At 38.6% G+C, this 24,018-nt stretch overlaps 1 protein-coding gene across 2 annotated transcripts; it reads left to right on the top strand.

Moving 5' to 3' along the window:
• The first annotated feature begins 229 nt into the window (after positions 1–229).
• DDIAS (DNA damage induced apoptosis suppressor) lies at positions 230–24,018 on the top strand. Of its 2 annotated transcripts, XM_036258500.1 has the most exons (7): positions 271–339; positions 2,650–2,713; positions 4,747–4,841; positions 13,813–13,941; positions 19,236–19,397; positions 20,380–20,497; positions 21,416–24,018. In XM_036258500.1, the coding sequence occupies exons 3-7, from the start codon at positions 4,822–4,824 to the stop codon at positions 23,996–23,998; spliced, it is 3,012 nt and encodes a 1,003-aa protein (XP_036114393.1). In that variant the 5' UTR covers positions 271–339; positions 2,650–2,713; positions 4,747–4,821; the 3' UTR covers positions 23,999–24,018. The 2 variants fall into 2 exon arrangements, with proteins under 2 accessions (XP_036114394.1, XP_036114393.1); XM_036258501.1 differs by lacking the exon at positions 2,650–2,713 and having other exon boundaries at positions 230–339.

The following is a 24,018-nucleotide window of genomic DNA, read 5'->3' as shown; positions in this document are numbered from 1 at the left end:
CTCCCACCCCTTCCCGAATCCCTAGGTCCAGCTGGCTTTGTCTGCCCACAAACTTTGCAGACAGTACCACTGCTCAACTGGTCGGGGAAACACTCATCAAACCTGCATTTCCACCCAGTTTGACGAAAATGGTCGTTCCCAAACGTTCACAGCATATCCTGCTTAATCTCCGCCCTCGGCGGCGCCTTCTTCTGATTGGCTCTGAGTAACCACGGCCGGCGCGTCACTTCCGGCGGAGAGGGACGCGGAAGATTCGATCGGAGGGCGCTGGGCTTATGGCTGCGTCCTGCTTGCCTGCTTTAGAGTGTTGCCCGGGCAGGTCCCGGTCCTCTGCCTCGGGTGAGTAGCCTGGGGAAGAGGTTCTCCGGGAGGGCGAGGGCCGGAAACTCCTAACGAAGCCCTTAACGTTATTATGGATGAGGCTCAGACGTGCTTTGTTATTTTTTCAGGAGTTAGCCTGTTCTATCAAAGGTCATTTTAGTTTTAGACAGTGCTCTTGCAATCGCCGGCGTTTATTGAGCGTTTGCTGTGTTATCGAGCTAGACACGGATGAGCGTCTGGAACTGGAAATACAGAAGGGAAAAGGTACTACTCCAGTTTTTGAGGTGCTCGGAGATACATATTCAGCTGGCTGCTATACCGAAATAATATCTGCTGAGAAGGGATCTTTTCCAAACTGCTTTGATGGCCCAGAGGGAAAAGTGATTAACTGAGCGGTGTGCTCAAACCAGAAACTGGAAAGTTTTGTAGATTCCTTCCTTATCGCTCACCTCTAGCCATTCACTATGACAATAGCCTCCCAGCTGGTTCTCCTTCCAAGCCAGTTAACCACATTGCCAGACTGATAAAGCTCAAATCTAATCAGGGCACTCCCGATGTAAAACCTTTCTATCGCTCCTAGTATTTTCCCTCAGATGTAAGTCTGAACTCCTTAACATAGGTTACAGGGCCCTTCTTGCCTGGCCTTTGCTTACCTCTCCAGCTTTGTTTTTCACCACTCCGTCCCTAGGTACCAGCCATACAGAATGTCTGTATGAGTTCCTCAGATGCACCATCCTCCTTCACGTTCAGTTATTCATTTTGCAGATACTTTTTTAAGTCCTTCCCTCGTCTGTGCCAAGAACTTCTAGGTACTGGGATTACAATGGTTAACAAGGTAGATTCTTGTCCTAATGGAATTTCAACCTTTTATGGATGAATGTAAGAGGAATAACAAAGGAACCTATTTGAATTAAGTTGACCTAAGATGGTCTCTCTGAGAAGTTGGCCCTTAAATTGAGGCCTAAGAGATGAGAATGATCCAGCCATTCAACAGAGGAAAGGAAGAACATTCCAGCCTGAATGGGTTGTGCAAAGGCCCTGAGGCAGGAAAGAATTTGGCTTCTTCATGTTCAATGACCAAAGAATAGACCAGTGTTTCTGGAACATATTCAGAAAGAACAGTTGTATGAGATGGGTCTACAGGGATCAGCAGGGACCAGACCACTTACTTAGGGGGCTAATGCAGCAACATAAGCAGGAGATAATAGTCGTTTGCATTAAGGTGGTGGTGGAATATGGGGGAAGAGGGATTGATAATTTTTAGATATAGAAATAGGCTCAAGAAATAGACCTACGGGGGGTAATGTGGGACTTGAGGAAAACAGGAATGAAGAATGATTCCTAGCTATCTGGTCTGTTATTGATGGAGAATGGTGCCATTTACTGAAATGGAGAAAATTATTAGTAGATGTTTGAGAGGAAACTAAGAATTCAGGTTTTTTTATCTATTAAACCTTGAGATATCTATGAGACATCCAAATACAGTTGGCCCTTAAGTAAGTAGTTGAGATACGGAAGTCTGGAGCTTGCAAATATTGTGTGCACCTTTGTGTCACTTCATTGGCAATTATACATTGCCTTAGCCAATGGATTATACATTCCTTGAATACAATGGCCTGTTTTTTTCTGTCTGTAACCCTGTCCCTTTCCCCATCTCTAGAATAGTACTTTGCCTATCATAAATGCAGTGGGCAAACTGTGTTGTACTCACTGAGATTTTCCTGGGTAATGTTTCAAAACTATTTTTCACCAATATTTCTCCAGTTAAAAGAGGTTTTGTTTCGCCCTGGCTGGTGCTCAGTGGTTAGAGCGTCAGCCCTCGGACTGGAGAGTCCCGGGTTTGGTTCCCGCTAAGGGCACTTACCTCGGTTGCAGTTTGTCCCCAGCCCCCAGTTGGGATTGCGTGGGTGGCGGCCAGTCGATGTGTTTCTCTCACATGGATGTTTCTCGCCTCACCCCTCTCCCTCTCGCTGTATCTGAAGATAAATGCAAAAAATATCCTCGGGTAAGGATAAAAAAAAAAAAAGAGGTTTTGTTTCTTTGTTTTTTGTTTATTTAATTTTCTGTCTCCTGCCTACCTCTCTCTCCCCTCTCTAGAATTTTCATATAAGGTTAGTAAATCATTTCTCAGGGGCTTGTTATGACTGCCTTTAGAAAAATTAGACAAAGTATGTGCCCTTGAAGAAGACCATAAGGTAACACCTTAATTCCTGTTTTTATTCTATAGCTAGGTGTTTATTCTATTTTATGTGATTGCTTCCTTCTGATCCCTTTGAAAATAGTTGTAAATTATTATTTGTAAAGCTATCAGACCCCTTACTCTCTCAGGTGTGACCCCACCCCACCGTCACAGGACCCAGAGCTGATTTGATATGACTTCCAACTTTCTCAGGTAGGAACCTAATTCTACACTCAAAGGACAAAGAGCTGATGTTACAGGGCCCCCTATTCTCTCAGGGAGGGAGCACTCCCCACACTCACAGGATCCAGAGATGATGTCAAAAGACCCTATACTTTCTCAGGTGGTCCCACATTCCACACTAAATAAACCCAGAGCTGATGTGTGATCCCCAACTCTTTCATGAGGGAACTCACCCCACACTCACAGGACTCAGAGCTGATATGACAGACTCCCTACTCTCTCAGTTTGGACCCTTCCCAACACTCAGAGAACCCAGAGCTGATGTGACAGGACCATTTGTACTCTCAGAGTGGAAGACCTGCACACAGATGCACACCGCCAGGAAATACTCTTCCCTGCTGCCATCTGGTGTACTTCTTGGGACTAGCACCTATTTACTAGGCATCTGCTCTTACCATTTTGCAAGGACACTTTGAAAGCACCTTACCTCATCCCTAGCTCAGAATGTCTTATGTGCTCATGTTTCCTTTCTGTCTCTGATCCTCTCCTGCATGTGGGGGTCTCTGATTCTCTCATGTATGTGTTCCCATACATATGTGTGTTTTATTTGGTTATTTTCTGTTGCTGATCTGTTTCATATCTGTTTGGTTATTAAACCAGGAAATAGAACCTTGAGGTTAGAGGGAAGGTTGTTCTTTCCCCACATAAGCAAGTGATCAGACATTTCATAGGAGGTAAATTTTGGGAATACATCAATATCACTATTTCCTGAAATAAAGATTTAACAATTTAACTAAACTAACTTATTCTCAGGACTGATTTTATCAGTGAAATATGGAACGAACTACTAATTTAGCTTGTGGATATAAAACTTTTATTTAGTTTCAAAGGTGGGAATAAAGAGGGTCAAAGTTTTGTGCTTGGCATGTTGATTTTAAGTTGATTTTTAAGAAACGAAAGGTGAGAAAGAACCTATGATTCTCATTTCATTTCTTCCTGAGACATTTAGTTGGGAAACCCTGGTTTAGGAAGAGAACTTGATCATAATCACCTTAGCTTTAGAAATTCAGACTCCCAAGCAAGAGTTTGCTGACCTCCTTATCTTGCTCCCCACTCCATATGCTATTGTTTTAAAGATCACCTAAGAAAAAGTAACCTGCTGTGTATGCTGCACTTTTTTTTTTAAGAGAGAGAGAGAGAAAGATCAGTATGAGAGAGAAACATCGATCTGTTTTCTCCTGCATGCCCCCCACTGGGGATCAAGCCCACAACCCAGGCGTGTGCCCTGACTTGAAATTGAACCAGGACCTTTCAGTCCATGGGACGACGCTCAATCCACTGATCTACACTGGCTGGGCTATGCTGCACTTTTTTTAAAATATGATTTTATTGATTTCTTTAGAGAGAGAGGGAAAGGGAGAGAGATAGAAACATCATTGTGAGACACATTGATTGGCTGCCTCCTGCATGCCCCCCATCGGGGATGGAGCCCACAACCTGGGCATGAGCCTTTCCAGGAATCTAACCAGGACCTCTCAGTTCATGGGATAACCTCAGTCCACTGAGCGACACCAGCCAGGCTATGATGCACTTTTTTTTTTATCCTCACCTGAGGACATTTTTCCATTTTTTGTTCAGATAGAGTGGGAGGGAGAGAGAGGGAGAAACATGGACATGAAAGGGACACATCGAGTGGCTACCACCCGCACAACCCAACCAGGGCCGGGAACAAACCGCAACCGAGGTACGCGCCCTTAGCGGGGTCTCTCCGAACTTCAGGTCGACGCTCTAACCGCTGAGCCAAACTGGCCAGGGCTATGCTGCACTTTTTAAACATTACCTGCATAGTACTCATTTCACCTAAAGTCTAAGACCCTGTTCCCCCATTTTCCAAGATGCCCTATATACCCAATATTACCTCATTGTCTTTGCTATGCATTTGTATGCAAATTCCCCTTCGTTGAATTTCTTCTGTTAATCTGATTGTGTTCATTTGATTATTAGCCCAACTGTTAGAACTTACAAGATGTGAGGAAAATAATTAATGTTATTACTCCCCACAGCACTGATGAACTGGCCATGTGAAATTAATGGCAGGAACACTGCTAATTTCTGGAAACTGCTGCAGCTGAGAGATCATGAACATCTGTCAGCAAAGGTAAACATTTTTGTTCACTCTGTCAGCCTTCCTGGTCTAGTGTGAATTTAGAAGTGCTGCAAGTTCTTTTGGTAGAATTTAGAAGAGCTGCAAGTTCTTTTCTTCTCTTACATTTCTTGGACTTCGAGAGTCATGAGGTGTTTTTTGTTTGTTTGTTTGTTTGTTTGTTTGTTTGAGTCATGGGTCTGTTTACATTGTGAAGATCTGTTTCAGCTTCTGCATCTGGCAACTGGGGTTCATTGTCTGGCTCTAGCTCCAGAGCCTGGCTATGGGATCTTGGTTACAGATCTGGGTTCTGTCTCCACAGTCTGTGGTCTGGTGTCTGGAGTCTCTTTGGGTGTGGCTGTATGTCCTGGGTCCACAGATAAACAGGCAAGGAGAAACCTGGAGGCAAATTTTCTCTCCTGGCTCCAGCCATGGTGTGAAGGGCAGAGGGTGTCTTGGGATGAATGGGCCTGGAGAGTCCTTGACCTGAATTCTGCATCTCAGCTCTAGCCAGATTGTGGAGGCCAAAGGGGTTGCCTGGTGAAAGGGGCACAACCTGGAGGCAAATACTTCATCCTGACTCCAGCCCATCATGTGATGGGCAGAGGGGTGCCTGGGGTCAAGGTTGAGAAGAGACCTGGAGTCAAATTCTTCATCTCAGATTTAGCCTAGCCTGTGATAGACAGTGGAGCCAGGCTGCTTGGGGAAAAGGGCAAAGAGAGACCTAAATGCAATTGCTCCATCCAGTTCCAGCCAGCCTGTGAGGGGGAGTGGGAGTGCCTGGAGTAAGGAGCAGTGTGTGATTTGGAGGCAATTTCTCCATCCTGTCTCTGGCCTGTGTTTGAGGATCAGAGGGGATGTCTAGGGTAAGCAGTGCACTTAGCTGGCTGGAGTTCTGTGAGCACTTTCTCCACTCTGTTTTCACATGATGAGCATTTTTCTTGACCATTTTCCCCTGGGACATGTCTTCTGGGCACAGTTTAAGTGAGCACTTCTGGAGGGACCACCTGTGGTGAGCACATCCTGTGGACCAGCTCCCTAGGGACATGTTCTTTGGCCCAAATTTATTTATTTTTATCCTCACCCGAGGACATTTTTCCATTTTTTGTTCAGATAGAGTCGGGAGGGAGAGAGAAATAGAAGCATCAACGTGAAAGGGTCATATCGAGTGGTTGCCACCTGCACGACCCAACCAGGGCCAGGGACAAACTGCAAACTGCAAAAATGCCCTTAGTGGGAACCAAACCCAGGACTCTCTAGACCGCAGGATAGCGCTCTTCTGCTGAGCCAAACCGGGCAGGGCTTTGGCCCAAATATAAGTGAGAACTTCCAGTGCAGCCACTTCTTATGAGCACAGCTTCCAGGCTGGTTTCCCAGGAATACACCCCCCTGGCCCAAATAGAGCACTTCCTGTGGGACCACTTTTTGTGAGCACTGCCTCTGGACCAGATCTGGGAGTGTGCTACTTCCGGTCCCAGTTTACCTGAGTATGAAACAAGAGGAACACGTGAGCGTCCTGCTGCCACCTGTGGACATTTGGTTGCTTCTGTTCTGAGAGAACTCACTCTTCGGAAGCTGTCCCAGGAGGCGCCACCATGGGAGGAAAAGATGAGGAGATACTTCCCTTGTGCAAGGACTGTTCAGGGAGGTTTGGTCTTCAGAGGACCCAGCGAAGAAAGGGCTTGGTGTGGAAAATTGTCAGGTTTTCAGTTAATTTTAGTGTTGTTTTACATGTGGCTTCACAGCAGTGTGCAAGGTCAGGGCTGGTCCTTGGCTGAGGGTGGTGGAGAAACCTGGGTGCAAGTTCTCTATTCCAGCTTTAGCCAGTGTTTGAAATTCTGTCAGAATTTCCTCAGTGTTTAAGGCTGGATATTATTTAACTGTATAATATATATATTAACATTTTGTTTATCCATTCATCATTGGGCACTTGGTTTTCTTTTGGTTATTGTGAATCATGTTGCTGTGGATATTAGTGTACACATAACTGTTCGGGTACTATTTGAAATGTTTTGGGTATGTACCCTGAAGTAGAATTGCTGGATTATACATCATATCTGTTTCAGTTTTTGAGGACTCTCCATACTGTTTTCCACAGCAGCTGCACCATTTTGCTTTATTTTTTTATATGGAAGAATAATCAAAAGAACCCAATTAAAAAATGGGCAGAGGAACTAAATAGACACCTCTCCAAACAGGACATACAGATGGCTAAGAGACATATGAAGAAATGCTCAACATCACTAATCATCAGAGAGATGCAAATTAAAACAACAATGGGGTATCACCTCACACCTGTCAGAATGGCCGCCATCAACAAATCATCAAACAACAAGTGTTGGCGAGGGTGTGGAGAAAAGGGGACTCTAGTACGCTGCTGGTGGGAATGCAGACTGGTGCAGCCACTATGGAAAACAATATAGCGTTACCTCAAAAAATTAAAAATTGAACTGCCATTTGACCCAGTGATCCCACTTCTAGGAATATACCCTAAGAAGCCTGAAACACCAATCAGAAAGAATATATGTACCCCCATGTTCATAGCAGCACTATTTACAATAGCTAAGATCTGGAAGTAGCTCAAATGTCGATCAGTAGACAAATGGATAAAAAAGTGGTGGTACATATACACAATGGAGTACTATGCAGCTATAAGAAAGATCTATCCTTTGAGATGTCATGGAGGGACTTGGAAAGTATCATCCTAAGTGAAACAAGCCAAACAGAGAAAGACAAGTATCATATGATCTCACTTATTTGTGGAATATAATGAACATAACAGTCTGAGGAACAGGGTAGTCCCAAGACGTGGAAGTGGGGTACAGACTGACAATCCCCAGAATGGGGGGTGGGGAGAGAGATAAACCACAGAACTTATATGCATGTATGCATGAACATGGACATGGACCACCAAGCTGGGGACAGGGTGGAGAGGGAGAGGGAGAGGGGAATCAGTGGGGGGAAAAGAAACATCTGTAACAAAAATTAATTAATTAGTTAAAAATGAAAGAAAGAAAAGAAAGAGAGAGAGAAAGATCATTCATTTTATGGATTGATCACATGTATTTATTCATTCATGTGTTGATGGACACTTGAATACTTTCTTCCTTTTGGTTATTGTGAACAGTTCTGCTATGAATATTCGTGGATAAGTTTAGTTTAACACCACTTTTCAATATTTCCAGGTATATACATGCTTAGAAATGGAGTCGTTGAACTCTGTGGTAATTTTTTAAGGAAATGCCAAACTACTGTACACACAGGCTATACCATTTTACATTCACACAAGATGCTTAAGGGTTCTAATTTCTCTGTATCATTGTCAACATTTGCTATTTTTATTTTTATTGTTTTAAATATGTTTTTATTGCCCGGCTGGTGTAGCTCAGTGGTTGAACGTCTACCCATACACCAAGAGGTCGCTGGTTCGATTCCCGGTAAGGGCACATGCCCAGGTTGTGGTCCCAATCCCCAGTGGGGGGCATGCAGGAGGCAGCCAATCCATGTTTTCTCTCATCAATGTTTCTGTTTCTCCCTCTCTAAAATCAGTAAAGAAAAAAATATTTGTTAATATGTTTTTATTGATTTGAGAGAGAGAGAGAGAGAGAGAGAGAGAGAGAGAGAGAGAGAGGAAGGGAGGGGGAGAGAAATATCAATTAGATGCCTCCTGCCTGCCCCCTACTGGGGATGGAGCCTGAAACTCAGAAATGTGCCCTGATGAGGAACCAAACCAGCAACTTCTTTGTGCATGAGACTATGCCCAACTAACTGAGCCACACCGGCCAAGACAACATTTGTTCATTTTAGTTTTCTTGATTGTAGCCATTATAGTCTGTGAAGAGGGTATCACATCATGATTTTAATTTGCACTTACATCATGACTGGTGTCGAACATCTTTTCTTGTGCTTGTTTACCATTTGTATGTCTTCTCTGGAGAAGGGACTATTCAAGTTCATTTTTTAAAATTTAGTTGTTTGTCTTTTTGTTGGTGAGTTGTAAAAGTTCTTTGTATGTTCTGGATAACAGTCTTATCGGAGATCTAATGTGTAATTATTTTCTTCCATTCTGTGGGCTCTATTTTTCCTCTCTGTTTAACTTCTTTTGATACATAAAAGTTGTTAATCTTGAAAAAAAAATTACATTTATTTATTATTTATTTATTTTTCATGGCTTATGCTTGGTGATGTGAAGAAACCATTGGTAAATCCTAGGTCATGAAGGTTATCCCTGTTTTCTTTGAGAGTTTATGCCTTTATCTTCTAAATATAAGCCTTTTGTTTATTTGAGTTAATTATTGAATGTGATGTGAGGCAAAGGTCTAATTTGAATTGCAGGTGGGTAGTCAGTCGATTAGCACCGTTTGTTGAAAAGACCCTTCTTTATTTTATTTATTGTTGTCAGCCCTTGTCAAACATCAAATGATTGATTCATTGGTTTATTTCTGTGTTCTCAACTAAGTTTCATTTATCTATATGTTTAGTCATGAGTCACATACCTTCATGTTTCATCATCAAGATCAGTTTATGAGTCTGGAGTTCTCTCATATCTACAGTTGTTTTGAAAAATTGTGCAGATTCTGACTTGCTGTGATGAAGATGTTGACCAGACTGGCTCTATTCTCCAGCCATTAATGAATTGAAGCTAAAACCCTTAGGTGGCTGAGCAATGTGGTTCTCTTCTTTGAAGATCTTGTACCTGTTCTCTTTCCTACCCCCTGAACTGGAAAACCACTTACTGTCATAATTCAGGTCATTCTTGTCAATACTCTATCACCACATTTGTTGATTTAATTATCCAAAACTATAGTGTTGCCCTGTATTCCCAATAAAGGGTGAACACCAACATCCAAAAATAAATAAAAAAAAACTGCTTGCTGTTTCTATTACAGATTGTGGCATGATCAAGCTACCTTTGACCAGAATGTTAACTGATTTGAGAAGTTCATCATAAGGACCCTTTGGTTATGGAAAGTAAAGCAAATACCCACACATTTTCATGGGTGTGGGGGCTGAGAAACAAAAGTCATATTTCGGCTCTGAGAATCTAGGGTGTATTTATTTATTATTATTGTTATCATTATTATTATTTTTAATCCTCACCCAAAGAAACATTTTTTGATTTGGGGTGGGGGCATCGATGTGAAAGAGAAGCATTGATCGGCTGCCTCCTGCATGCCCCCTATTAGGGATCAAGCCCACAACCCAGGCATGTGCCCTGACCAGGAATCAAACCACAACCTCTTGTCCATGGGATGATGTTCAGTCCACTGAGCCACAGCGGCCAGGCTGATCTTATCTTTTTTTTCTGTATTGATTTCAGAGAGAGAGGAAGGGAGAGGGAGAGAGAGATAGAAACATCAATGAGAGAAAACATCGATTGGCCGCCTCCTGCGTGTCCCCCATTGGGGATTTGGCCCACAACCTGGGTATGTGCCCTGACTGGGAATCGAACCAGCAGCTTTTTGGTGCATGGGTCAATGCTCAGTCACTGAGTCACACTGGCCAGGCTCTTATCTTTATTAGTAACTGTTTTCCACTTTTGTTCTTGCTTTTCCAGTTTCTTCAGATGGAATTGTAGATCTTCTTTCCTAGTTTATGCATGTAAAATTTTCCATTTACCAATCCTTTAACTGTATCCTATAAATATTGATATGTTGTGTTTTAATTTTCATATCAGTTCAAAATATTTTGTAAATTTTCTTGTATTTGGTCTTTGACCCATGAGTTATTTTAAAAGGTATAGTTTTATTACCAGATAAATAGGGTTTAACTCAATATTTATTGTTATATAGTTCTAATTTACAGTAATTTTATTAATATGAGAGAATATACTCTGTATAAGTCACATTTTTAAAAATTAATGGCCTTGTTAATACTCCAGACTATGGTTTATCTCAGTGAATCTGTCATGTGTACTTGAGAAGACTGTATTCTTCAGTTACTAGATGGAGTGCTCTATAAACATAATTAAAGTGGTTTATACTGCTATTGAGATCTTCTGTGTCCTATTGACTTTTTGTCTAGCTGTTTGACCAATTGCTCAAAGAGAGTTGTTAAAATCTATTATCAAAAAAGTATCTTTAATTCTCTCAATTTTTGATTTATACATATTGAGGCTCTGTAATTAAGCACATAGACATTGATAATAGTAATCTCTTCCTGAATAATGCTCTTATTGTTATAAAATGTAATCTGTGCTAATACTCCTTTATTAAGACCTATTTTATCTGACATTGTTGTAGCCACTCCAGTCTTCTTATGCTTCCTATTGGCATTTCATGTTTATTCCATCCACTTACTTTAAACCAATTCTTGATATTTTAAGTGTGGTTCCTATAGCAGCATATGGTTCAGTGTTGCCTTTACCCATTTGCCAATCTCTTTTAATTTGAGTACTGAAACCAATCATGGTTCATTGATATACTTGAATTGAGTACTGCTGTTTTCTTACTTTATCTCCTCTGGGTTTTTTTTTTTTTTTTCTATTTCTATTTTCTCTCCTTTATTTTGGGGAATATTTCTAATATTCCTTCTTAATTTTATTGGCTTTTTTGATAAGTGTGTGTGTGTATATATTTTTTTGGTTCCTTTGGGGATTACAATATACATACTAACCTTTCAGTCTGCTATAATTTTGTTTAGCATTCTCTATAGTAAAGATCTGGTAGTAACATATGCTCTAATTTTGTTTTTTATTTTTAAATCCTCACCCAAGGATACGTTTTTAAATTTTTATCTTCTGATTTGCGGGGGGAGATACAATGATTACTGCTAACACATTGCCACAAACTAGGCACACAAATTTGCCATTGACTTCAACAAATAAAAGTATCATTTGTCGCCCTGGCCAGTTTGGCTCAGCGGTTAGAGCGTCGACCTGCGGTCCTGAGAGACCCGGGTTCGGTTCCCGCTAAAGGCGCGTACCTCGGTTGCAGTTTGTCCCCGGCCCTGGTCGGTCATGCGGGTGGCAGCCACTCGATGTGTTCCTTTCACATAGATGTTTCTCTCTCTCTCTCTCTGTTCCTATCTCTCCCTCCCACTCTACCTGAACAAAAAAATGGGAAAATATCCTCGGGTGAGGATAAAAAAATATATATATATCATTTGTCCATTTCTCTTGGGAAAATCAACACTCTGCAACAACTTTCCTTTGTAGTTACCATTTGTAGGATGTCACGTCACTTAAGTTTTAATAACTAGTTATTAATGTCATGAATGTAAAATTGGAACTTTGAACTTTTAGTCAGAAGCCATGGTTGGTCTTTCTAAAACAAGCTTTTTTTGTTGTTTGTTTATATTTTTCTAATCTTACCATTAAAAAGCAAGTCATGCTTTAGACACAGTCTTTATTATTTTAGTCACTGTGTCTTCATTGTGCTCCTAGAATTAGATATAGTCCATATTCTCATATAAAATGAACCATCAACTCAGTTGAATTAATTGTATGAGATTTTTAAATCTAAATTTGAGCCATTCTGACCAGACTGACCCAGTTGACTTCAGACCTTCTGAGGCCATATGAACTTATTAAATGTTACTGGTTTCTCAGGACTGCTTTGTCTTTACTTCCCAGAGTTCATTGAAGTTCATACTTTGTAAGTTTAACCATTTCAAAGACATTAAGAAAATATACTTAGTACAGAAAAATTACTTGCTCTAACAGCAGTACAGACCACAGCCTCCTGTCAGAAATGTCACTGATTAGATGCAGGCAGAGTGCACATACACTGATATTAATTTCCCTCTCAATTTTACAGAAATACAAAGACTACTGTTAAAAAAGAATCAATCTACTAAAAACATTGGATTCAAGAAATTATCTTACATTGTATTTTTATACTTTTCATGGCATAACATTGAATTTAAAAGATCTAAGTTTTTTTTTGGAACCAATGGCATATTTTGTTTGTTGAAAAGAAACTAAGAATATTATGAACTTTAATCCAAATTATGGTAGTAAGGGTTCAATTTCTCTTTTCCTACCTGATCATGTTTTAATTATGTGAGAGGAAGTCTCTACAAACTCTGCCCCCCCACCACCACCACCAAAAAAAAAAAAAAAAAGTGAATAATAGAAGTTGAGGGAAAAAATTTTTAAATGGGTATCTGACTTAAAATATCCAGATAGAACTAGATCAAATATCTAATAAATATAACAAAGTTATTATGATAGATGAACAAAGCATTCCAAATATCTAATTTAAGCAGCAAAGGGGGAAAATTGGAACCCCTAAGCATACCTTAAGAATTCTTTGAGGAGTTGGCATCAAATCAACACATATTTCATCGATGTGTCTCTTTCACATTGATGTTTTTCTCTGTCTGTCTCTCTCCCCCTCTCTCTCCCCCTCCCTCCCTTTTACTCTCTAAAATTCAATGGAAAAAAAGTATATCCTTGGATGAGGATTTTTAAAAAAAGTAGAACATTGTTGCTTTATTGTTCTAATTCTGTGATGTTTTATGTACTGATCTTAAACCATTTGGAACTCTCCTTTCACCATGTATCATTTGGTTTTTCGGTTTGCAAAACAGGAATTGTCTTTTTTTCTTTAAGCTATGTAAAAATGTGTACACACAGTAGAGTTATTTTTTTAGCTTAAAAAGGACCATTTTTCACCAATTTAGGTTCTTTATAAGAGTCATGTAAGTTCATCTAAGTTCCTTTTATTAATGGTAGAAACAAGTTCTGTGTAGCTTTTCTTATAAAGATGTGAAAAACTAAATGACTCTTTTTCTGAATTGTTGAGAATGGAATATTTCTTCACAAACAAAATGTTTGTTTGAACTATTCTTTTTAAATCTTACTTCCTTTCTATTAATACTTTCAATTGAGCATGAAAAGAAAATTATTTTTCCAGTACATTGACATTTACTAGAAGAGACATCTGTTGGCTTTGCAGTGGAGGTTAAGAGGTTTTCCTCAGAAATTATGCACCTACAATGAAAGATTTCTGTTACCTACCCCAGTGACTGTTTTGTTTTGCAGGCCACAGTGTGAGCACATGAATAGAAGAAGAAAATTCCTTCTTGCCTCTGTTCTTGCTCTCCAAAATTCAAGTTTTATATATCCTTCATGTCAAAAGTGCTTCTCTCGGATAATCTTCGTCTCCAAAAGGTAAAAGTAAAGCCTATAAACACGAGAGAGGAAATACAAGTCAGTTGCAAGCCAATTCAGGAAACAGAAACTCCCCACTTCCATTTTCCCACTGATACAACACAGCAAGTTTATGACAGAGGGATTCCATACTCAGCCCTTGCAAAAGATTTTATTTAGAGACACCAAAGAGCAAAAAGGTTACTGCCTAAAGATTTTCTTTAAACTCCAAATTCTTAGTGATAGCAACCATAATAGGTATTTAGTATTTTATGGGGTTAACTTTTTTCTTTTTATTTTAACGTCCAAGATTTAGAGCAGTGGTGGTTTGCAAATTACATTCTGCAGAGCCTTAGGGCTCTGTGCGTCTAGAGGGAGATGGGAGTTGAGCAGGAATAGTGGACAGTGCTGACAGGTGGATGGGCTCTGGGTCCCCACTTAGGTTCCAGCAAGAGCTCCATTCTCATCCTTCTATTAGGGTTACAAGATTTCATTTGAAAAGGTTCTGTGATGTAAGTAAAGATGTAGACACACAGATATACAAATATAAAAAATAGATGTATGGAAAGATTTTGATTGTTCATATAAGATTATCATATTCACATACATAAGTGTGTATATACCTATTGTACATATATGTGAATCTAATACTCTTCACATAAAGAACCAAATTAACTTTATTTTCATATATATGTATTGTGTATACTCTCCCAAAAATTATGAGCAAGGGAGGGGACTTATTTATCCAGATAAGCTATCTACCTAGCCCAAACAGATGTGAATTTCCCATCTAGGTTATTTAATGGGACCCACAGTTTCTTTAGTCTAGAAATCTGTCTCTGATACGCAGAACTTTCTTTTCCTGTCTTAAAATGTGAATCATGGCTCAGACTATCCACCTATCCTCTCTTCTATCCTTTCCACCAACCCCAACCACCCAAAAAGGTTGTATCATTTACTTAAACAAGTCAGATTGAATTTCACACACATCAATCATAGTTTTCTCCTTTTGAGGGAAAGTGGTATGTAAAGCCTTAAAGATATTTTTTTTTTAAGTTTTTTTCAATCACATTTACATTCAGTTTACATTTTATATTAGTTTACATTTTATATTAGTTTTAGAGTTTCAAGTGTACAGCATAGTGGTTAGATAATCATGAACTTTACTTCCCCTTGATATTTCCAGTACCCATCTGGCACCATACAGAGTTATTACAATATCATTGATTATATTCTTTATGCTGTACTTTATATCCCTGTGACTGTTTTGTAACTACCAATTTGTGCTTCTTAATCTCATCCCTTTTCAGGCAGTCTCCCAACCACACAGCCCCTCTAGCTACCATCAGTCTGTTATCTGTATCTATAAGTCTTACTCTGTTTTGTTGGTTCATTTATATTGTTTTAGATTCCACATGTAAGTGAAATAGTATGGTATTTGTCTTTCTCTGCCTGATTTATTTCGCTTAGCATAATAGCCTCTAGGTCTATCCTTGCTGTCACAAATGGTAAGATTTCATCATTCTTTTTTTATGGCCAAGTAGTAGTCCATTATACAGCATGGGCAAAGTAGGTTTATGGTTGTAAGTACACAAACAGTTTATTCTTGTACTATAATTTATTAATTATTGTACTACTTGTATTATAACTGTAAACCTACTTTTGTCTACCATATATATATACCACAGTTTTTTCATCCATTCATCTATTGATGGGCACTAGGGTTGCTTCCATTTTTTAAAAACATATTTTTTTATTACATTGTATACATTCAATTTAATATGGGATTATAAATTTGGAAAGGACATTGTGTAATCATTTACTGTAGGTATTCTTAACCTGGGAACTGTGACTAGGCTATTGATATACATGAATACTTCAGTCCCACATAACCACCACACATAAAGTATCATGTGTGGTGGTTATGTGTGCATTTTTCTGGGAGAGAGCACATTGCTTTCATTGGATTTTCAAAGAATTTCAAGACCAAGGCAACTAAGAGTCACTAATCTCACCACTTCTACTTCAGGGATATATATAAGTACACTAGAAAAATAAATAAGACACTATTTTAACTGGTATCCAAAAACAGTAGCAAATTTCAGGTATAATTTTAGACAAGTCTTTTCAGAGGCTTTTTGAGATCAAAACTATTTTCATTATTCTAAGGCATTATTTCCCTTTTTACTGTCATTCGCTTACAGTACATAATGGAGTTTTTAGTTTTCGAGAGACAACATGACGTGGTATCACATCAGATTGAGTGGGAAAGGAGATACAAGAATTCAACAGTCTTTATTAAACCAAACATTAAAGAGATTTGCAAAATATAACAGTGCCACTCTTCTCACTAATTTCTTTTTTGAAACATATATTTATATTCTATAAAACTATGTTCTTTTGGTTAACCATGCAATGGGTTTGTTATTTTTAATGTAATTAATAAATACTTTTTAGATTTATTTAATTTTTCTTTCATTTAATTTCTCATAGTCAGTTTAAAATATAAGTAGATATTACATAAGCAAAATCTCTGGTTTTCTGAATAATTTTTTAAGCATGTAAAGTTTGAAAACTACAATTCCATAATGAATGACATTTGGGAAATGGGGTTGGTTCTAGAAGTTAAATCTGGGGATTATAATTTGAATGTGTTGTCTCTACCCTTGCCTCCCAAACCATGGTTAGGGGAACAGCTGAATCAGTATCACCTGGGAGCTTGTTAGAAATACAGGATGTTGGCCCAGCCAGTGTGGCTCAGTGGTTGAGCATCGACTCATGTACCAAGAGGTCGCTGGTTTGATTCCTGGTCAGGGAACATGCCCAGGTTGTGGGCCAAATCCCCAGTGGAGGGCAGGCAGGAGGCAGCCAATCAATGTTCTCTCTCATCGATGTTTCTCTCTCTCTCTCTCTCTCTCTCTCTCTCCCTCTCCCTCTCTGTCTAAAAATCAATAAAATAAAATAAAAAATTTTTCAAAAGAAATACAGGATCTTGGGCATTGACCCAGACTTGTTGAATCAGAATCTTCAGTTTAACAAGATCCCCAGGTGCATATTAAAGTTCAAGCTCTGATACACATAACTCTATACCAACATTCATTTATTTCAATCCAGCCTTATTCCCAAAGGATTAAAAAATATATATTCATAATTGTCTTCATTATACATATATTGTATAAAACTACATGTAATTTAGTGTTTGTATGCATTCATGCTAATAAACCTAGTTTTTGTTAGGCTATCATTGATACTCTGTTTACAAGATAGTTCATTATTAACCATATTGTTCTTATAGTTATCATAAGACATCATGCAAGAAAAAACTGTAGGCTAGAAATCCAAAGCCTTGGATTTGGGTCATAAAAATGACCCAAACTTTGTCACCTTGGGCAAAAATTCACCCCAGTTGTCTCATATATAAATGGGAATAAATGGCCTTGTTTACCTGTCAGAGTGAAATAATGTATAATGCAAACATTTATAAACTTCAAAATGCTGATGCCTATTAACTATTCTAAGATTTGCTAAGAATTTTGCATGACTTGAATGCATTATTAATATATAACTTTTAAAGAGGTTGTATTTATGGCCAAACTACAACACAACTCCAGATTTGGGTAAGATTACATGAATGTGTTGGCACAAACCCATCTTCAGTGTAGCAGATAATAATAATAATAATAACAATAATAATAAGTAGCACAAATCTAATTATGAATCAATAACCTTTATGAAAAATTAATCTGTTGAAAGTGGTCACCTTGGTAGCTGTGGAGTTTCGGCTCCCCCTAGTGGCTCTCTGGCAGCAGGCAAAATTTTACAGTTATCTTCATTTTCTCTATGCTTTTTTAAGCTAGATCGATTTTCAACCGATATACCATAAGAATTTCTAAAACATACCTGACTATTTAGTCAGGGGCACTAACTTCTTTTTCTTTAGATTGTCAAATAAAAAAATGACAACAGCCAACACAAGAGCCATCTGGTGTGAATGAATCAAAATTATACCTTTTTTTTTTGTCAGATAGGCAAAATATATCTTTTTTGGTATGCTGCAGGATTTTAGTGATTGGTTTAAGTGTGCCATGAGATGAAAAAGGTTGACAATCATTGAGCAACACACACACAAAAAAACAAAGTCCTAAGATTAACCATTACTGTAAGATGTTTTAATTGGTCAGTTAAGAATGTAAGTTGTAAGACCTGATTGCAAAGAACTAGAAAGGAGGGAAACAGTAAAAGTGACAATAATCATCACAATTTTTAATATATAAGAAAGAAGCAGACTATTATTAATTGGCAAGATCTGCAGTAGATCTTTACTTTTTTTTCTTATACTTTGTCTCCTTTTATCCTTTTTCAGTTCTGAATTTTACAGATGAGGAAATCAAGGTTTAAGGGATTTAGTAATTCTGCCAAGACAAGATATTTAGAACATGACAATAAAGTTAACACTCAATACATAGTTTTTGACCAGAAAGACCTTGGCCGTAATTACACATTGCCTTAAAAACAAGTTAAATAAGATGTTTTGTACATACTTTTTGTAATCTGATAAATTCTTAGCATATTTCAGTGAATTAAAGAAAGTAAAGTTATTTTTATAATGGTGGAAAAAATGTAACTGGATTCTCTATATAAATTTTAATTAACTGTTTCAAGATTATTTATTATGTTTTAATAGAAAATAGACATTAATTTTCAGGTCTTCTGTTGGTGTGGTATTTACTTCATTATATTTAGTTTGCACACCTTCAACCCCAGTCTTTAATGTGCCTCACTTTGTGATGATTTAGCTACCCAGTAAGAGCATAAGAACACCCCTCCCCCCCACACACACATAGTTTCCCTTCACTTTTCTGTCAGTTCAGTGCTACTCATTCAAATCAGTGAAGGCAGCTGTTATGAGTAAAGAAATTCAAAAGAGATTGATCTGAAATAGTTTAATAAGAATGTAAGTTGTGTAGGAATTTTTTTTTTTATCCCCACCTGAGGACATTTTTTCATATTTTGTTCAGATAGCGTGGGAGGGAGAGAGAGAGAGAGAGAAACATCGACGTGAAAGGGACACATTGAGTTGGCTGCCACCCGCACGACCCAACCAGGGCCGGGGACAAACTGCAACCGAGGTACATGCCCTTAGCGGGAACCGAACCCAGGTCTCTCGGGACCGCAGGCCGACGACGCTCTAACTGCTGAGCCAAACCAGCCAGGGCCAAAATATTATTTTTAATTTTTACTTTTCCAGATTTGTTTCTCATTCTATGAAAAAAATTAGTGAGCACTTCTATACTTTTTTTCTTCCACTTTTCCAGGTCTAATTGTCCAAAATGTGGTTCTACTGGTGAATCTGAAAATGCCAGTTACAGATATAAACTTTCCATAAAAGTTGCAGAATCAAACAAATTATTTGGCATTACTGTTTTTGGAAGCTGCTTAGATGCATTTTTTGGTCTTACAGCCACTGATTTGCACAGGTAAGATTATCTAAAGCATTTTTTTCCTAGCTACTCCTTTGGTGTATTAATAGGATTTGAAGATATGTGTTCTTAAAGTAACAAGCATTTAGTAAAAAGACCGCTCAACCTCAGATCGTCAGTTTCTTTAAAAGATAATCAAGAAATAGATGTTCCGCCCTGGCCGGTTTGGCTCAGTGGTTGGAGAGCCAGCCTGTGGACCAGAGAGTCCCGGGTTTGGTCCCTGCTAGGGGCACGTACCAAAAAAAAAATAAAAAATAAGAAATAGATGTTCCTTTCCTGGATACGTATTGTGATCATATTAAACCAGGCTCCTTTTATTCAGGCCAACTAAACTGTAATTAGAATATTAATTTTTAAAACTCTAATACTAAAGTTAGAGAACACAGAATAAGAAAGTAAAATTGTTTCAAATTGAGATTTATACTCAAGTGGCTAATGTTCCTTGAGGCAGAAGCTGCCATTTGTGCGAGTATTTGTACACCAGAAGTTGAAATTTTGTTATTTCTTTCACTTGCATTACACTTCACCTGCATAGTTTGACCTATTATGATGTTGTCCTGAGAATGCAAGGGGAGAGATATATATAAACAGTCTTCTACCCTCCTCCCCTAATCCCTGAACAGAAGAAATGTCTATCTCCTCCTTGTTGAGAGCAAACTCATTTGAAGAAAGAATAGCAGAGGGATCACAGCCAGGTTTGCCAGGGAAGAGGAAAGACTTCCCTCTGCTTTGAGGAGAAGGGCTAGAGATCCCACCACTACTTCCACTGCTACTTTTAAAATAATTGCTGGGCCTGATTATGCATCTGCCTTATTCACACTTGATCAGTTGTTTTTATCTAAGCTATGGGAAACAAGAGGGAACAAAATGCCTAACTCAGAAAGTCCATGCTGCATTCTCAAACTAATTGTATCTTCTGACTTTATGGAACTTAAAATGTCAAAGTTTATCTCTTTACACTTTTTTCCCCCCATTCAAGGTACATGCAGGATCCTAAGGAAATTCCAGCAACACTAGATAGTCATGCAACTCAGAACCTATTAACTAAAGCGGTTGAAACTTGTTTTGTTGGACAGCGCTTTATTTTTGGAGTGACGGTAATTAAGACTAGCTTGCTTTCTTCTATCGGTTGTTAACATTTCCACTGTAATGAAATTATTTGAATTCTCTAAATAGTTTTTAGGAGTCATAAATGTGAGAGAACTTTAGACTGTACAAAAATAGGCTACAGGTGATCTGTTAAAACACCATGTGTGACAACTTCTTCTTTCAAAAGTCAAAAGAGCCTAGTTTAAATGCTTTCAAGAGCTTTAAAAATCTAACTTTACATAATTCAGAAGTGTTAAGTATTTGCTTATCTGCATATTGATAACTTTAAGAATAGATTAAGAAGGATGGTCTTAAATAATTATAAAAGTGACAATAGATGTTAAAAAGAATGTACTGACTTTAAAGGCATAATCGTTTTCTCTGTGCTACCTGTGCTAAAGGTAACAATTGGAAATTTTATCCACATTGGAATTGGGTTTTAAAAACAGGAAGAGAGCAATCTCTAACTGAACAGTGAAAAAGACCCAAAGGGAAGGGAAGGTCAGGAGCTACAGAGCTTTTCTTTGTTAATACCTTAGTTATTTATTTAAAAAAAAAAAAATTTGAGAACATTCCCTTAAGCACTCAAAGTTTATGGAAGCTAATGACAAATATAATAGCTCTCATTTATTGAGCAACTACTATTTGCTAAGCATTGCAGTTTTCCATGTGTTACTGTAAATACAATAATCCTGTATTTTTTTAATCTCTATTTTATCAGTGAGAAAACTGAGGCTCAGAAAGATTAAATACCTTGTTCAAAGTCACAACATTAGTAAATGTTAGAACCAGGATGTGAATACAAGTCTCTTTACTTCGAGGTTTACTTCTCTTACTTATACTACTTATTTTAAAATCTCTGTTTCACATTCTAGTCAAAGGAAGAATGTTTTATTCTCATTTAAATTCATTGACTTCTTTCACAGAATTTTGAAAACCAACACGGGCAAGGTTCAGATTCCAATAACTTCTTAGAACAGTGCCCTGGCCACAGGAGAGAAATTAAAGAGCTAGTAGCGTGCCAGATTATCCTGCCAGACCCGGATGTTGCAGGCTTCACTGTCATTGACTATTTCCGGCAGCTTCTGCGGTCATCTGATTTTAGGAAACATCATGGCAACTCCCAGACACCTAATAGCCACTTACTGGCTTTAGAACACTCAGGTGGTGATCTCAGCAGTATATGTGGCATTGACAGCAGTTCCTGTCTTTTTGAGTCCCATGGCAGGGGTAATTTTTTAATATTTTGGCAGCCATCACTTGAACTCAATTCCATTGTTTCACAACTAACAGATGATAATGATTTTTCAGCTTCAGAACAAAGCAAGGCCGTTGATACTCTTCACCCAAACAGAAAGTCCATTTCCTTGGCAGAGGCCACTGGTTCCAGTGGTTACCATGATGCCGTTCAGTGTTCATGGAGCCTTGTTTCATACATGGATAAAAAGAGCACAGCACAAAAGGTGGGTGAAGAACTTGACTTCCCAGCTAATCAGCCAAGTATAGTTCACAGCAGCCATCATGAACTTGGAGTTACTGATTCTAATTCATTCCCCTTGGAAATGGAAGAGCCCTGTGAGCCAAGTAATACAAAATCCTTCCACAGTGCAGTGGAAATTAAAAAGAGGTATTCCCAGTGTGAGCTAACATATCATCAGCATCATGATGTCAATAATCCCCTGAGCCTTCAGGAAAGATCTACGTGTTGTCCACCTACATTACTCCAACCTGAAGAAATAGCTGGTGGTCCCCAGAATTATGACCCCAACATTTGGGATGACCTGCCACTCTCTGAAAGCTTAAACGCATTTATGGCAGTTATCGAAAGTGAGATTGCTATAACCCAGACAGATGCCAGCAGTAGGAAGCGTCATCTAGGTGATGGCATCGATAAATTACATGCAGACCACAACAGTGTATCTGTGACTCCCCAGAGACCTAATGGAGCCTTGCATACACCACTTATAGCTTTAAGATCATCACAAGCAATAGTCAAAGCAAACTCTGGCAAAGGTAGCTTCCTTTCCAACCGTGAAGCAAATCCAACTCCTAGTGTTCAGAAAGAGTCAAAACCAGATAACACAGCAGAGGCTGTCTCTATAAGTAGAAATGAAAGAGATATGTTTGAATGTTTTCTATCAAATGCTTATTCATCAGCTCTGCTTCCATCTTCAAAAAGTTTAGGAACAACCCCTACTCTCAGGAGGTCTACCAGAATTCCACCACGTAGGGCTGCGATTTTACATATGCACAATACTTCAGAGAGTGACCATTCTTGTCTTAATATCAAATGTTTTAATGGATGTGGACAAAAATCGCTTTTGGAAATGAGTGAAAAGTTGACAACTTTGTGTTCCAGGAGGTATAATGATGTTTCTGGCCTTGGCAACTTAGAAAATAAACAAGATGGTAGGTGGCCAAAGAACCAAGGTGACAGTCTTACAATTTGCAGGAAACTTAACTATTCCTTAGAAGCTCTTTGCAGTAGTCCAAATAGAAGTACAAATACATTGGAAAAAATGCCTTATAGACATACCAATTTAACACAGAATAATTTTCCTGGTCATGAAGGTAGCTACAATGCTTCTGCTGATCTCTTTGATGATAGTCCTAAAGAAATGGACATGGCGACAGAAACCACCAAAAAATCACAGGATATTTTGTTACAGTGGGGAAAGCCTTTGGCAGAAAGTCATCATATAGAATCTGATTTTTCATTGAGATCACCTTCTGAAAACTCCAGGCAATCTTCACAAAAAGTATTCTTGCAAAACATGTCTGCCTCCATGTATCCAAAAACACGCTCTTCACCACATATTTCATCAGATTTAGAAAGTGATTTTGAAGACAGCCAAGACTTTGTTCCATGTTCACAGTCAACTCCTATTGCAGGATTCCACCAAACAAGAATTCATGGGATGAAAGGAGCTTTCAAGAAATTACCTGCCTTTTATTCAGCTCTTGATACTAACTATAAAAAAGCAAGGATTTCCTCTGAAAATGAGGCACAGCAAGCCACTCCTAGGTGTCTAAAAAATATAAAACCACCCAGCCAGAAAAGCCCTGTTATGCCTGCTATTACACAACCAGAGGTTTTCAACAGCTATCCTGTTGCTGAGTGCCTTGAATCTGACATTGATGAATGGGTCCCTCCTAGCACAAAAAAAGCATTTCTTTCAGATGTGCTTGGATCCCAAGCCATGGGTCTAAGAAAATGCCTTGCTGCCTGTAATTCTAATCAAAATGTGTTACGGAGAAAGAAACTGAAACATGTCAAACAAAGAACCAATAAACCTTTAATTAAGAAGGAGTTACATTTACAGAATACACTTACAGCGGTGGTTACAAACCAGAAAACTCCTAACTGTAACAGTACACGCTCAGGCTGGATTTCCAAAGACTCAGTTGGTTCTTGTCCGGAAGTCAGATGTTGCCTTTCATTTTCAGAAAATTGGCCACCTTCAGTGCCTGAAACTCAAAGTGCTTGGTCTCCTGAATTGTTTTCATAAAATGTCATCTGAAGCCAGTG

Source organism: Molossus molossus, unplaced genomic scaffold (genome assembly GCF_014108415.1).
Source record: "Molossus molossus isolate mMolMol1 unplaced genomic scaffold, mMolMol1.p scaffold_m16_p_13, whole genome shotgun sequence".
Lineage (NCBI taxonomy): Eukaryota > Metazoa > Chordata > Mammalia > Chiroptera > Molossidae > Molossus > Molossus molossus.
The sequence above is the reverse complement of the archived record's forward strand: the minus strand, read 5'-3'. Positions and strand labels throughout refer to the sequence as shown.